Source organism: Ambystoma mexicanum, chromosome 14 (genome assembly GCF_040938575.1).
Source record: "Ambystoma mexicanum isolate Mex_15411 chromosome 14, UKY_AmexF1_1, whole genome shotgun sequence".
In the NCBI taxonomy this organism is placed as follows: domain Eukaryota; kingdom Metazoa; phylum Chordata; class Amphibia; order Caudata; family Ambystomatidae; genus Ambystoma; species Ambystoma mexicanum.
The window spans coordinates 164,348,178-164,364,402 of NC_090940.1; the positions used below are offsets into that span (position 1 = coordinate 164,348,178).

At 48.7% G+C, this 16,225-nt stretch overlaps 1 protein-coding gene across 1 annotated transcript in view; it reads left to right on the forward strand.

Annotated features, from left to right (window-relative positions):
- Positions 1-10,259: 10,259 nt before the first annotated feature.
- LOC138527556 (acyl-coenzyme A thioesterase 1-like) overlaps positions 10,260-16,225 on the forward strand; it is a 112,612-nt gene continuing 106,646 nt past the window's right edge. The window contains exon 1 of the mRNA XM_069638810.1: positions 10,260-10,879. Within this exon, the coding sequence (XP_069494911.1) occupies positions 10,315-10,879 (565 nt within the window). The 5' untranslated portion in view covers positions 10,260-10,314. The remainder of the gene's footprint in view (positions 10,880-16,225) is intronic.

Genomic DNA, 16,225 nt, shown 5'->3' on the forward strand with positions numbered 1-16,225 from the left:
AGTTTACACAAACCCAAACTAAGTGAAAAACTGCACTTTGTGATGTCAAACCAAAATCAACTGTAGACATCGGTATGGTGACTGCCTTGCATCAAATCTGGACATGGTTGTGATAACTGAACCGCGTCGCATCCACATAGAGCCACAGGAAAGGGCATGGGTCACAATTAGATAGATCCATGGCGACCACTTTGCATCACGCACAGACTGGGATGGGAGGGTTGACCTGAATAACAACAAAGATGAAATTGTAGAGATTGACTAGTATGACATATGGACAGAGAGGTGAGGGACAGCCTTGTGTCATCCTGAACAAGATCACTGCAAGGAAGGACATCTGTCTAAACCTTGAAAGACCCACAAAATGAGAGTGTGCATCTCTTCAGACAGCAATGCTAATAACCAACCCTACTAAAACCTCACCCCTGTACATACACCTCTCAAACTCTAACTAAACACAACCATACCGCTAAAACCACAGAAAACCGCATGTGCTTCACTACACTGCAATAACAAACAAACCACACACAGCCTTACACAACAGCATACAACGGATACCGACCGCATACCACACCAAAAAGCTCAGCGAACAGTGTTAACCGAACTACAACTGCCAACAGCACATCACAGCTCTATTGCTCTTTCTCCAAACTTTGTCCTACTAACGTACCCCAACCGACCCGCTTTTTTCCAGATCCCCCAGAGCGCCAGGGGACCACTCCGGTGGTGATAGTGCACGGTATAAATCTCCTTTAACATTAAAATTAACATGTCTCCATCTACCCACAATGAACCCAATGGGCCTCATTACGAGGAAGGCAGTAGAAGGTTAACAGCGCCGGTAGAGCTGCCGGCGCCGTTAACCCTCTATCGCCTCATTACGAGGTCCACTCGCGGGCCCCGCTAAGGATGTCTGGTAAAACCAGGCGTCCTTAGCGGGACCCGCTAGCAGACTAGGATGCTATTAATGGGCCCGTTGTTAGCATCCTCCCCATTCTCATTGAGCCCTATGTTCCCTCGTTTCCATGTCATTTCATCGCGGGATGTTTTTTCGCAGGGTTTTGTACAGCAATTTTTTTACGAAAAAACCCATCAAATTTTTTACAATTATTTTAGGGGGGTTCTCCCCCAAACCCCCATTCTCTAACAAATTCGATGCTTTTCGAGAAAAAAATTGTGGTAAAAAACCCAGCGAAAAATCGTCCTGCGATGAAAGGATGTCGTACCGTTCCCTCAGGTGCTAAGATGCTGGCCTCTATATATTTTAGTGGCATGGCTACCCTCATACTGTGTACCAGGTCCGGGTTCCTGGATTGGGGAAATACCAGGCCATTCTGACCTTGGAGGGCCTGGTATTTCCCCAATCCAGGAACCCGGACCTGGTACCCTTAATGGGGGTAGCCATGCCGCTAAAATATATAGAGGCCAGCATCTTGGGTCCTGAGGGAACAAAGTTCCTGCATCCAAGAAATCATAAAAAGTATGTAGGACGATGGGCCTATTGTAGTCCGAATGGACAGTGCAGCTACATGTCCTGGAGTGTTGATGAACATGTAAAATCAGTAGGGTCCCTGAAAGGAGTGATGAAGATCTGGACTCCAAAGAAGCACTTCTTCAAGAGAGGATACCAAGATGTGAAGACTGCGGAAGCAGGGGAGAGCGGGAGCAAAGGCAGAAGAAAAGAGGAAGGTCTTGAGGTGTTTCCGGAACCAAAGATGGTTCTCCTTAAGTTTTAGAGTGGCAGGGGGGCTGTTCCAGAGGGAGGCCCCATCCGAAGACAGAGATCTACCCCCAGCTCGTTTCTTTGAAAAACTGACCCTGAGGGAGTTAGAGGTAGAGGAGCGAACAGCTCGAGAGGGGAGGTATTTGCGGAGGGATAGCTGAAGGTATTTTGGACACAGGCGCCAGAAAGCCTTGTGGACAATGCAGAGGGTTTTAAATTTAATCCTTGCATCCACTGGGAGCCAATGGGCGGATTTCAGAGCTGGAGAGATACGATCCCAGGGCTTGAGGCCAAGGACAAGTCACACAGTCCTGTTCTGGATAAGTTGCAAAGGTCGGAGAGTAGAGGCAGGTAGATTTAGAAAGAGGCTGTTAAAATAGTCCAACCTAGAGAGAACCAGAGCTTGCTATACCATGAGCTTCCGGGGGAAGGAGAGGAAAGGCAGAGTACCTCTGAGGAGGTGCAGTAGGAAGTTTGACTTTTTAGAGACATCAGAGATGTGGGCAGTGAAGGAAAGTGTGGAGTCAAAGATCACCCCGAGGTTCTTAGCTTCGTAGGTGGGGGGTAGGAGGAGGGCCAAAGGAGGCTGGCCAGAGAGTGAGGGGAAAGGATGTGGAACATCTATACCTTTGATCACAACAAAATCCCTCAAAAATCTTAGAGGAATGGGCACATGTGCTGGATGTGGTCCTTCTCCATATCATCCTACAGCTTCGCCCATTACTCCTTTTTAATAGGCCTAGGGCAGATCTGATGGTTAACTAATTTAGAGGGAATGGCGCGAAAGGGGACTAAGGACAAGGAGTAGAGTAGTCCCACGGGTGAGCAACTTTGACTTACTGTTTCACTTCCCCTTTCCCCCATACTTAAGAGACATTCCACAGCAATAGTCAAAACAGTACTTGGATCCAACCTAATACTTAAAAGCATAGATTTGGCAACACAGCTTTACCAAATTGAGCTTCTCCAACCCAATCGAACCAGCATACAGGGAGGTAATGTAGCAATTACAGAGGAAAAAGCCCAAATAGGCACTTTGCATACAAGGCTGACAGGGATGTAAAGATCCGAGGTCCCCACCCCAAGCAAATGTATACATATTGTAGGTGGAAGAGTGTAGAGGCTAGGCCAGTGTAAAATGCACACAAAAATAAGCTCCCCAGATGTCCCCAATTTTTGGTGACTGTCCCCTATTTTCACTTGTAGCCGATTACTGGTTCCCCAGTTTTGCAGTACTTCCTGGACACAATTATGCAGAAGCAAAGACTTAATACAATCAGGTCCTCACCCTGGAAATTCAGGGACATCTGCCTTTACAAATTGCTAGAAGATGTAATGATAAGCTAACTCTAAAGAGCACTTTCAAAGCACAGGTAGGAATGGTATGTCTGCCTTTTGAAAAGAAAACAAGACATTTTGATTCAAGACAAAAGTAGCCACGCAAGTTAATCAAAACCATTTCTGTTCCGGTATCAAAATATTTCAAACTAATAGACAAGCCTGGGCATAGGTTGATAAATGGAGTCCTTCTTTGCAAAAAATGAAACATGTCTATTTTTCACATTTAAATAGACCTAGCTTTCTACAGTGTTAGGAACTTTGGTGTCTTTTTGAGTTTCTGGTACAGCTGTGTTACACGATTCCAAGGATTATTTCTAGGTGGGACTGCACCATTTGGTGGTGCCCCGTGCAGCAATAGCAGCCCTCTGCTTGGACAGACAGACAGTGCTCCAGGACAGAGCACATTGGTTACTTACAAACTGTGACTGCACAATGGGGTTTTGTTTCTGTGGGTTTTCAGGGGACAATGTTTCTAATTATGGGAGGCATAAACATCTTTGTGTGATAAGAATATCCATGAATAAGTCACATATATTTCTATATTCTGTAAAGGTCTGTGTTGTTACAAGTAGTGAGGGACTATGTGGAATTTATGCACTCTCAAAAACCTGTATTTTTATGGAGCACTGGGGCTGACCATGTTTCAAGACATTGAGGTGACTGCGACCCAGAAACGCTGGCCTACTAGTGTCTTCGGACCAGATCCATGTGCTACCTGTCACGTTGACATTCCCAGGACAACGGGGGCGGGAGGGACCAGGAGGAGGAGGAGGAAGGGAAGTGAAGCGGGAGGGCGGGGAAGGGAGTTCAGTTCACGTGTGAATTTAATAAAGCAAGAAGCAAGTTGGTAACGCTCCGTGTCCGTGTAATTATTTGTCCGCCACGAACCAGGCTTGGAGGGAGGACAACACAATGGCGACGAGGATGGGATGCGGGACAGCCTGCTGCTCGGAGTAAGAGCGATGCGATCTGGCCCCCCCACCCCCCACGAATCCCTCAGAAGGAGGCAGAGCGCTCAAAGGCGCACGCATGGAAACCCGCCGCATGTCCTCAGGCCAAGGCAAGTGAAGCGCGCAGGGGGAACAAGGAGCCCCGCCCGAGCCCCACGCCTCGCCTGGGCTGCAGCGGTGAGACAGAGCGGAGAGCCCCGCCCGCGACAGTGATTATACCGCAGAGGCCCGAAGAGGAGCAAGGAGCCCCGCCCGCACGAGGAAGCCCAGAGAAAGGTACGGCTGCATCAGAGAGCATGTGTGTCACGAGGAAGGCACAGACATTGCCCAGACCCGCTGAGGGAGGGAATCCACACCCCAGCACCACGGGGAGAGGCACCAGTGACCCCAGGTGGCACCCCGGACCCACACAAACTGGGGGAAGGGAAGGGCAGAGAGGGTGTGCTCCCCAACTCACACCAAAGGACATAAGGCACAGCAGGTGATGCTGTAAACACCCCACAGAGGGAACGGACAGGTGGACGGTGCTTGTGCCCTACCAGGCGGCCATCCAACACCTGTGAAGGAGGACATTTCAAACAAATTTGAACCCCTGAAACCGACACATTCCCATCAGCATGTCAAACCAGGATGGTGGGCAAGGAGTGCAAGCCCCAGGAAATGGGCCCCCAGCGCCAATCGCCCCCACGCCCAATCACGTACCATATCAACTGCCGAACACCCTAGCAGCCCAAATGCCAGGTGCATTTGATGTAACGGACACGAGCAACATGGGTCCCAGATGGACCAAATAGATCAGGGATTTTGATCTCTACATGGGAGCCACAGGGCCAGTCGCAGACGCGAGACAAGTGTGCTTACTGAAATTGGCTGTCGGGTCTGCCACCCGCGACATCATCAATGAGATGCCCCAAGATTCCATAGACTCAATACAAGATCTCAAAGACGCCCTGGCGGCCTATTTCGCCCTGCACACCAACGTTGACTACGAAAGACACCTGTTCCACAGCAGGAAACAGGCAAAAGGGGAGACCATGGACACCTATGTGATGCAACTACGCACTAAACTGAAACACTGCGACTTTGCAAACTATTCAAACACGGAAGCCCTCAGGTCACAAATCATATCGGGGTGCGAGTCTCAAGTGTTCCGCAGGAAACTGCTACAGAAATCCCGCACACTCGAAGAAATCCTAGCACTGGCCAGGGTCGAAAGGGCTATTGACTCTCAAGTGGAGAGCTTCGGAAACACCACTGCCGAAGAGAACCTAAACAGACTGCAGCAAGAAAAGAGGTCAGAGGAACTCTTCTGTTAAAAGTGCGGATCCGAGTATCCCCATGAAGGAACATGCCCCGCCGTGGGACAACGCTGCACATTGTGCGGCGAAAAAAGGTCACTTCAAGGCTGTGTGCAGGCTATTCCGGGACTGAGGGAGAGAGCGACCCAGAGACAGCACATCTCGCACCAAAAGTCGATATGGGGGGCCGGCCAACATCAACCCAGCCCCAAGCACCTCCAATGCACAGACTCAGCCCCCAGGTGAACAAAAGGACAGAGACTCAGGGGAAGATCGACAGAAAAGGAGAGACAGAAGGAGATTCGTGATGCGAGCGTGACCTGAACGGAGGTCAAGATGGCACGTACGCTATCTGGTAGAGCAATCCCCTACCGAGTCTGATCCCAGCTCGTCAGGGAGTAACCACAAAAAGAAGGCGTACGTCTATGCCCTGGGGAATCCCATGGCGACTGCTCACAGCCCAACCCTCATCATTAAGCTACAAGAACATCCAACAGAGTTCCTAATAGACACTGGTGCCACTGTCAATGTGGTAAGTGAAAAAATATACTCAGAACTAATCCAGAAGCCCAAACTCCAACCGGCGATGGTTGACATATACGCCTACGGAGCCAAGACCCCCCTGAAATGCCTAGGACAATTTAGTGGGCTTTGCAGATACAAGGGGCAGGAAATGAGGGTTCCGATACACGTTCTGGCCACCGAGACTGACAGCGGATGAGTTCTGAGCTTTAAGGCAGCCGCCGACATGGGCCTGATACACATACTTTACAATATAATGGTCCATAAGTACATAGACCCAGTGGACATGATAAATAACCTCTACCCCAAGATATTTAAAGGAATTGGAAAGCTCAGGAACAGGCAAATCAAACTCCACATGGATAACTCCATACGCCCAGTAGCCCAGCCATACCGCGAAATACCCGTCCACATTCAGAAGAAGGTAGAGGACGAGCTACAAAAGCTACTAGAAGAAGGCATCATTGAGAAAGCCACTGGACCCACCACGTGGGTCCCTCCAATAGTCCAAGTCCCAAAGAAGGGTTCCGAGGCCATTAGACTATGCGTCAACATGAGACACCCATATCAAGCCATCAAAAGGGAGAGATACCCGGCACCCCGAATCACTGACATGATCCATCTACTGAACGGGGCGAAAGTCTTCTCCAAATTGCATCTGCAGAAGGGATACCATCAGCTGTACTACATCCCGAGAGTTGCAACATTACCACATTTGTAACTCATGTTGGCCTATTCAGGTACAAAAGACTAAGTTTCGGGGTGTCCTCGGCAGCGGAAACATTTCAAGCAGAAGTCCATAACATAATCCAACACATCCCGAACTGCCTCAATTATTCAGATGACATTCTAGTCTTCGGAACCGACGTGAACAAACACAATGAAACCCTCATGAAAGTTTGAAAGGCCCTACACGATGCCAACCTCACCTTAAATAAGGACAAATGAGAATTTCGGAGAAACACCCCGAATTTCTTCAGCCATGTCTTCACGGAATCAGGGATGATCCCTGACCCAGACAAAGTATCAGTCCTGAATGATACAGCGGCCCCAACCAACTTGTCCGAGCTACGGTCCTTTCTGGGCCTCACCAGTTACTGCAGCCGATATATCAGGGACTCTGCTTCAGTCAGCGAGCCGTTATGGAAACTAACCCATCAGGATGAAAAGTTTGAGTGGTCCAGTGACTGTCAGAAGGCCTTTGAAACTATAAGAGAGAGGGTCGCGAGTGCAGAGAACATGGCGTATTACGACCCCAACAGGAAGATGGAATTAACAGTTGACGCCAGCCCCGTAGGGCTGGGAGCCATCCTTGCTCAATACGATCCACAAGACCCCTCACTGAAGCACATAGTGGCCTACGCCAGCCGCAGCCTATCCACCACCGAGCAGGCGTACTCCCAAGCGGAGAAGGAGGGACTAGCCGTTGTATGGGCATACAAGCATTTCCATCTGTTTCTGTACTGAAAACCATTCCAAGTCATCACAGACCATCAAGCATTGCTCTTCCTCTATGGCAACCCGCAAGCCAAAATGCCTCCGCGGATCGCCCGATGGGGGTTAAGACTCCAGGACTACGCCTTCGACATTATCCACAGACCAGGGAAAGGCGACAATCCTGCCGACTTCTTATCGAGAAGACCAAGAGGAGAGAGTACACCAGAACCATCAGTGGCTGACCGATACTTAAGGTATCTGGTCCATCAGACCACGCCGGAGGGGGTCAACTTGGAGGAACTCGACAGAGAAATGGAAAACGACCCGGCCTGCCGCATCATATGTGAAGGACTAGAGTCTGAGCAGTGGCGAAGAGCCAGAGAAAGAGGGTGGGTGGCAGGAGGCCAAGTAAGGGAAGACGTAGAACGGCTCCTGTTGGTGAAGGAAGAACTGGCGGTGTCAGACGATCGCCTACTACTGAAAGACTGCAAGCTGGTGATCCCCGAGACCATGAGAGCGAAGGTTATCAAACTAGGCCATGAGGCTCATAGAGGCATAGTCTCAACTAAGCGCATGCTTCGACAAAAGGTGTGGTTTCCGAACATGGATGCCAGGGTAGAGGCAGCACTCAAAACATGTCCCACCTGTTCCCTGATCACACCAAACCGACACCCGGAACCACTACGCATGTCAGAACTTCCGCAGAATGTTTGGGAGGCAGTTGCCACTGATTTCTTTGCACCCATCGAAGGGAGGAAGTATGTGTTAGCTGTGATGGACGAATACTCACGCTATCCTGATGTGCAGCTGATCTCTTCCATGGCTGCCCTCCATGTCATCCCAGCCCTGGACCACATGTTCTCAGCCTATGGAGTACCCAAGGTGCTCAAGACTGACAATGAGGCCCCTTTCTGCGGGCATCAGTTCGCCCAGTGTGCGGAGTATTTAGGATTTCATCACAGGAAGATTACTGCGTTGTGGCCCCAAGCCAATGGGATGATCGAACGGTTTATGGCCAACCTCCAGCGGGCCCAGCAAGTTGCTCGCCTAACAGAACAACCATATGAACAAGTGCTGAATCAACTGTTGAGGGACTATCGGGGGACGCCTCATAGCACGACGGGTAGGACCCCAGCTGAACTCATGTTCGGATGAAACACTCAAACACACATTCCTCAAGCTGAAGGGCTCAACCTGCGGACAGCGATGGACATGGAAGTCCGTGAGCGAGACGGGGCCGCCAAGGCTCAGATGAAAGAATATGCAGATAGCCGACGGAGGGCCCAACCGTCCCCGATCGCAGTGGGTGATGTGGTAGCAGTTCATCAACCAATGACACACAAACACACCGCAGCCTTCAGCGAAGAGCCCCTTCTTGTCACGTAAAGGAAAGGGTCAATGATCACGGCGCAAGGACCAGCTGGTTCAGTCACTCGAAACCCGTCTCATTTCAAGGAACTTCCCCCAACTGAGACGCGACGTCTGAGTGGAAGAGTGCAAGTCCCCTTGGAATATGAGTCCGATGACCAACACGCAGGTGACTTGTGGGACCAGGCTGAGTCTGAATCTGGGGAGAACAAGGAGATGCCGAAGGTGGAACCTCGCTGAGACCAGGACCGACACGACCGCAGCGAGCCTGGAACAGACCTCGTCGGTGGATCGAGGAAATGGACTAGAGGCTCACCAGACCGCCACCTGTTGCAAAATGTTTGGTAACTGTTTAAAAAGGGGGGAGATGTCACGTTGACGTTCCCAGGACAACGGGGCGGGAGGGACCAGGAGGAGGAGGAAGGGAAGTGATGCGGGAAGCGGGGAAGGGAGTTCAGTTCACGTGTGAATTTAATAAAGCAAGAAGCAAGTTGGTAACGCTCCGTGTCCGTGTAATTATTTGTGCACCACGATCCAGGCCTGGAGGGAGGACAGCACACTACCCAAAGGGGATTCGGAGTTACAGAGACCCCACCATTAGTCCATACCCCCATATACAGAAAGCCAGAAGAACCGCACCCCCGTCATAGCATTACCCTCTTCCCCCTGACTCCAGTATGCCAGTTGTATAGGGAGTTGGTGGCAGATGCATGTCAGCAACCAGGGAAAATGACACCAGCCACAAACGACAGCACCATTTTGTGGCACACTCTAGGAAGATCACCGCTGGTGGTAGCCTATTACAGGAGTGTAAACACCAAGAAACCTTGCAGATGTTTAACTTTACTCTGTCAGGAAGATCCTAATTGTCCAGTGCGAGCATCGTGTTTCCCAATGTACAGCAGGGCCGCTGAGCCGCAGGGAGCCCACGCATGAGTTTACTAGCAGAATGGAGTATGTGGTGCCGCCACAGACTAAAGCGGTAAGCCAGGGCCCAATATGGGGTCCCATATGCCAGAGGGTACCTGAAAAAAGGTGCTTTAAATTGCGTTTCGGTTGTCACTTTAAAAAAATATGATATAGGTGTACGCCCATTTTAAATGTGCTTTGACTGTCATGCTACCATCACTTGCGCTCTCATCCTAAGACTGGTGTCCCAGATATTCTAGATAAAAATAAGGTAACCTTAAAAAATGTGCAATGTTCATCTATAAAAAAAGAAAAAAGCATGATCCAAAAACAAGCAACACGCCCTATTTACACTTAGAGAGGAGTTCATGCATATTCTCAACAAAAAAAACTGCAGTTTGTGCACAAACCGAGCAAAGGTCTCGGCCACCATGGGGAGGGGGGGTGATTTATTTACGCCTGTTCTGGCAGAGACCCTATCTGGAGACCTGCATGTCCCAGCAGCAGCTCCACTCGTAACTGCCCCTTGATCCCTTCCCTCAGGGGAGTTGCTAGGTCTGGAAACGATCCAGGGCTAAACTGATGTCGGAACTGTTGGGACTGGGGGCTAGCTAGTCTTTTGGCTGTAGCTCCTGAAATTCTATCCGGGGCTACAACCAAAAGATCAGGGGCTATAGCCCCCTTAGCCCCCCCCCCTAGCAACGCCCCTGCCTTCCCTCGGGCCGCCATTGCTTTTCCTGGGGTGGGGTGAGGTGCTGCGCACTTTATGGTCATGCTGCTGCTGAGGGGACGTGCCGCCGCCGCCGCCGCACGGTTCACTCCACGGGCGGCTCGTTTCTTGAGGAGGGCTCTGGCCCCTGCCCGTAGGGCCCACATGGCCTCCGTGAGCCTGGACATCGCCCCCTCCCCTAAGTGCCTGTTTGATGACCCTGTCCGCATCTCTGTCAGGGGTCTCTCCCCCCTGCAGGCGGTCACGCTCCGGGCTTCTCTCACTGATGAGACCGGGGTGCTTTTCCGATCCTCTGCTCAGTACACGGCAGAGAGCAGCGGGGAGCTGGACCTGACCCGCTCCCCGTCCCTGGGGGGCAGCTACACGGGGGTCGAGCCCATGGGACTGGTGTGGTCGCTGCTACCCGAGACCCCTTTCAGGCGGCTGGTGAAGAGGGACGTCTGCAGCCCGCTGTACCTGGACCTGGAGGTGCACGATGCCCATGGACCCCCTGGGCAGCCCCTGGCCAAGGCTACCAACGAGCGGGCCTTCATGGGAGAAGGGGTGCGGAGGATCCCGGTACGGGAGGGCAAGCTCAAGGCCACCCTCTTTGTACCCCCGGGTGAGTCGCGTTTGCAAGAATGCGAACATGTCACATTCCCGGCCAATGTTCGCAGTTTCCGTGTCCGGCGAGTGGGGTTCATCCAATGCTGTTTTTTTGTGAGCATTCTGGGACTTTTTGTAGTGTATTTATAAAATGGAAAGATGAAATGCACCAGAATGCTAAACATTAAACCGTGCATGGATGGGCTAGTCACTCTTGATATGGGACATCTTGAGACCCGCGTTACATGATGATATTCAGTCCTTCTAATTATTCCTGTTTGTGGAGGTCTGCTTAAATGTGTCTTTCAACGTTCAGATGTAAAACGTTAGTAGAGTGACCGACGACTCTGTGTCCGGGACGCCTGGATTCCAGACCCGTCCTTTTATTAGTTATTTATTGTGACAATTATGGATATTGGCTTTTCAACCAACCTAATTGAGCGTAATGTGTAGAGTACAATGGTTTGCAAAAAATGACTCGAATCTTGACTTGGACTTTGAGGGGAGCACACCCTGCCCATAGCGACTTTGTGTTGAGTGGCCAAGTTACCAATTTGGCCAGTCGTGTTCCCTTTTAGCCAGCCGCATTTGGCATCCGTGTGCTTGTATGGCCATGCAAAGAAGGGGGAGGGAGAAACTACACATCCTAGTATGCAGAGTGGTAATAGCTGCACAGAACGCACAGACCGGTGCATAAACAGGCAGAGGGGACATACAATGGCAACAATCTTCAATAAACGGTGCATTACCAAGTATCGAAGGCATACAACTATGCCAAAAAGCAGAGTAGGCATAACGTTGCTTTTAAAGGCGTGGAAAGCAAAGAAAGGTGATTATTAAGTGATGAGCTGTGCAAAAGACATAACGTGCACCAAGAGGCCTAAAAAACACTCCAAGCCATAACCTATGCTATACACCCCTGGGATTGAAGACATGGAAAGGGTAACAAGGCATAGGGGGGGGCATAGAAAGGTGTGGAAGACAAATTTTAATGGTGCATTGAAGGCACAAGGGGAACATCGAGGTGCACTAAAAGGCATAACAAGGGTGCAGTTAAAAGTCATGGTAGGTATTAAGCGGCACAGAAGGCATTCTCATACTTAGAAGGAATTAAGTCTAGGAAAAATAAAAGTGCATTGGAACTGTAAGGCATGGCAAGCTCATTAACAGGAATGGGAAGCTTAAAACGGCAAATGGTGCATCGAAGACTTAAAGGCACACAATGCAAAGAAAGAGGTAGGTTAAGAAGTATGAGAGAGCTTGCATAAAGAAGCATGGGCAGCTTTAGAGGCTTAAAAAGGCATGGCACACAATAAAAGTACGGAAGACGGGCACAGCCAAGTCTCGCGCTCCCTTCCTGATCTCACGCAAGGCCAAGATACTCGGATGACTCTGGTTTTGGCACTAGGCTGCATCCCTTATCTTAAGCTATGTAGTATTTGCACTGCTCCTTGCAAGCTACTAACTAGCCATCAAGTCACTCAAAATGTTTACTATTCGCATACACACAGCACGCCATTTTTTCCTCACCAAGAGTCAATTCTCATTAGCTTATGGCAGGGATTGGAATTGAGATTTGATAAGCAGGCGCTAAAAGCATCTCCTGGGTATCCAGCATTAATCAGTCATCAGGAGCTACCACTGGGGTACCACAAGGTAGTACGTGGCGTTCTGCAAATCGAACTGCCACATAAGAGGGAATCCTATTACTTTGTCAATTATTTATGACCCCTTCTGCTTTAAATGTCATATCAAAGGGTCCTATTGTTTATCAATTGCCAGTAATGCGCAGAGTTAAAGTCACATAGGCGTGTTTGTTCAGCATCCGTTGGCCTGGGGCGCCAATAGTAGCTCATGGTATCAAGCTAACAGGCTCTTCTAGGCTACAAGCAGGAGCTAAATAGCCCCCAGCTCCACCGCTATTTCGAACCCTGTAATGGTTAGTGGTAAATGCACCTTTTGAACCCTAGCCAATCGCTATGATAGCTGTATTGTAACCAGACTTTAGTCTGCAGATGGGAACGAAGGAGGCTTGGGGAGTGAGATGGTGGGAAATGGGGTTTAGACAATGAATGTCACATTTGGGTGTGGAAAAAAAACTCAGAATCAGGGGAAGAGAATTTGGTTGAGGTAGTGTGGATGGATGTTTTTTTATCTGTGTTATATCAGCCATTGTGAGAGAACATTTCTATGATTTCCAGCTAGGTTTAAAGCACAGCTTTACATTGAAGGAAATATCTAGACTGGACGGTGCTAGATGTGATGGCTTGATGGACTTTGGAGCTTCTCAAGCGGGCCCTAGTGGCAGGCTGATGATGCCGTATTCATGAATCGGTCTTCTCTGGCATTGAAACTAGTGGAGTGTTAAACACCTTTTATGAATAACCAGGGACTGACCCTGAATACTGTAACCTCCAATGTTATGCACTTGGCTGTAAGACCATTGTCGAGCATCACAATTGTCTGGAGGCAAACCGCTACTAAAGTATATATAACCCCTATGATTAGCCAGATGTACTTGCCCTGGAAACACAATATTCAGCTCAAAATTATACAGGCAGTGGGAGGAGTTATATGTTCTGCTACCAGTCTAAAATATTATCTTGTCAATCGGATGCTAAGGATATAAAAAAGCAAGTTTATGTGTATGGTTAATTATGGCACAGGCATAATGGGGAGATTGGACGCCAACGGATGCCCTGAAAGTAGTCGAAAATGACTTTTCTAGAAAAATTCTGCGTATTTCTCACTCAACGTCACCTTTTATTAGATGCACATGAAATTAAATTAGCTGACACTCTACCAAATAATTACACATCTAGCATTTAATTACACCTCAAGAAATGTGGGTAAATATCTGCTCCATTAAACAAGGTTAAAAATTAAAGAATTGATGAGCAGGCAACAAAACCAGGTCCTGGGTGTTGTGCATCACCCGCTAGTTAGTGGCTACCACTGGGAAGCAATAAGCAAGTACACGGTGCAACGCAAATCAACTTCCACATGAGATGCAAACTTCAACCTTTTGCCTGTTATGTAATGTATTCTGGATGTCTCTCAATTCTTTATACACAGTTAATGTCACACAGGCATGTTTGTAAAGCACCAGTTGGCCTGTGGAGCTAAATGTAGCTCCTGGTTCCAGTTCGTGTCAAACTAAGACCGCTTTCTTAGGCTAGATCCAGGCACTGAATAGCTCAAAGTTCAGAGCACATTTTTAACCCTGAACAATCACTCAATAGGCCAGTTTGATTGACATAAGAGAATTGGCCATTGCTACAGAAATACCATGGCTTTATTATATGTATCCTCAATTTTAAAGACTGGATTTTAGACTTTGTATACTGACCCATGGAGTATGCCAAAAATGCAAAGTACATAATTAAACAAACCCTAGCGAAAGTGGGTATGGATCTCGGAGCAGCAATGGTGGAGAGTAAAGAAAGGTAAGGCCCTACTCTTCCTGTCCGTCATACAATACTGTACCTTTTCATTTGCTTTGAGTAGTGAACCATAAGCACAGAGTAGTGTTTAATCGCCTTGGCAAATTACCGCCTAGGTTTTAATGAGCTTGCGTCCAGAAGAGAATGCAGGGGATGAAAGCGTCCCTTCTAACCCTACATTGGAACTGTTGCGACTGGCATTACACCCTGAATGTACCCAAGCTACGGGGAATTAAATTGCAAATTGTTGAGCAGCTCCTATTTTTAAAGCATCGCCCAGTAAGCAAGGGCAAACTCTGGCGAACAAGGCACTAGTACATAGTGTGCCCCAAATCTAACTTCCACATGAGGTTCAAAGTTTAACATTTTGGTGTGTGTGTGTGTGTGTGTGTGTGTGTGTGTGTGTGTAAAGGGACGTTATGGTTAAGTTGCACTATTAAAAACCTATGAAATTCAATTAAAAAAAAACGTTGTTAAAAGGACGTTATGGTTACAAGTAAAATCGAAAAACCTATGAAATTCGCCAGTTATGGTAAGCTAAGCAACCATAACTCGCGCCACCACCGTCCACTGCTAAGACTAACACCAAGGACATCAAAGTAAGCTGTCTTCCTCCACCTCATCGTCCTTAACAAATACTGCAACTACACAGCCTGATGTCTACGGTCATTGGGGTGTTATAAATAAATAAATACATAAATAAATAGGGCTACGGGCCATTATCATCCATTGCAGCCCCTGAAATGGCGAATAAAGGCCATTAGCACCCTAAAGCGGGAACCCAGGGTGTAAAACATAGATTTTTCTTCCTATAGCGGGACACCTGCGGCGTCCCGCTGTAAGAAGGTAGGAAAATCCTTTTCTAAGACAGCCAACATGGAAAGAGAAGGCGGGGCTCCATACACAGCCCCTCTTCCCTTGCCATGGCAGCCGCAAAACCCTATGAACATATTACCACAAGCACTTTCAAACCTATCCTGCCTTCGAATAACTTTACCAATTTAGAGAAATACAAAATATAGAGAAACATAGAACTTAGAGAAACATAGAGAAACACAGTATTACGCCCCTTCAATCAGCACTGCGAGACCCTGGCTCTCATAAGCTAGCTGTTGCCAGCCCCGCTCAGAGGACAGCGCTGCAGGGTGCCGACAGAGCATCAGGTTCCGTACACTCGCTCTGGCGCGAACCAAGTCCACGGATCGATGTCCCACCTGATCCATGTGGGCATGCATTTTTGTAATCTCGTGCTGTCAGTCCATGACGCACAGTTCCAGAACTTTCCCTGTGCAAAAAATAGGCTTGCTCATGGAAAAACCCAACTCTCTCTGAGATGCTCCCTGCTCGCTCCTACTCCTCCCTTGGAGCCCTCTCTGCGAAAGTACTGGAATGTCCTTATCAGCGTGTGGGCAAGGCCGTACCAGGCCTTCTCAGGGAAACAGGATTTGTTTACGAAGCCATGCAGGGCTACAGTTAGAAAGGCAGAATATTCTAAGAGAAGCCGAGATGAATTAACCCGATGTGAGCAAGCTCTAAAAGGCATGCACTCATAGCTTAGTGTTCATAGCGCTTAAGATTGGCTATCTAAGCGCTATATATGTGCCATAATGCTCCAAACACTCCAATAATGTCTCTATTAGCTACAGAACTGGGGCCTTCGCCCTGCCTGTCTATCTACAATGTATAATGTGACCTACCACCCCTACTAGGCCTGCATATTCCTTGTAGCACACTACTGCGTAATGGAGGTGCTACAACAGACTACTGTCAGAATTTAGCACATACTTTGAATAAACTATTGGCTTTCAGCGGCTAATGCTGTCATCTAAAGCCCTGATTGGCAAATTTGCATTTTGTGTATCACAACATTCCACCCCTATTCAAAGTGTGGGCGACAATGGGCTAATACTCATCAACAT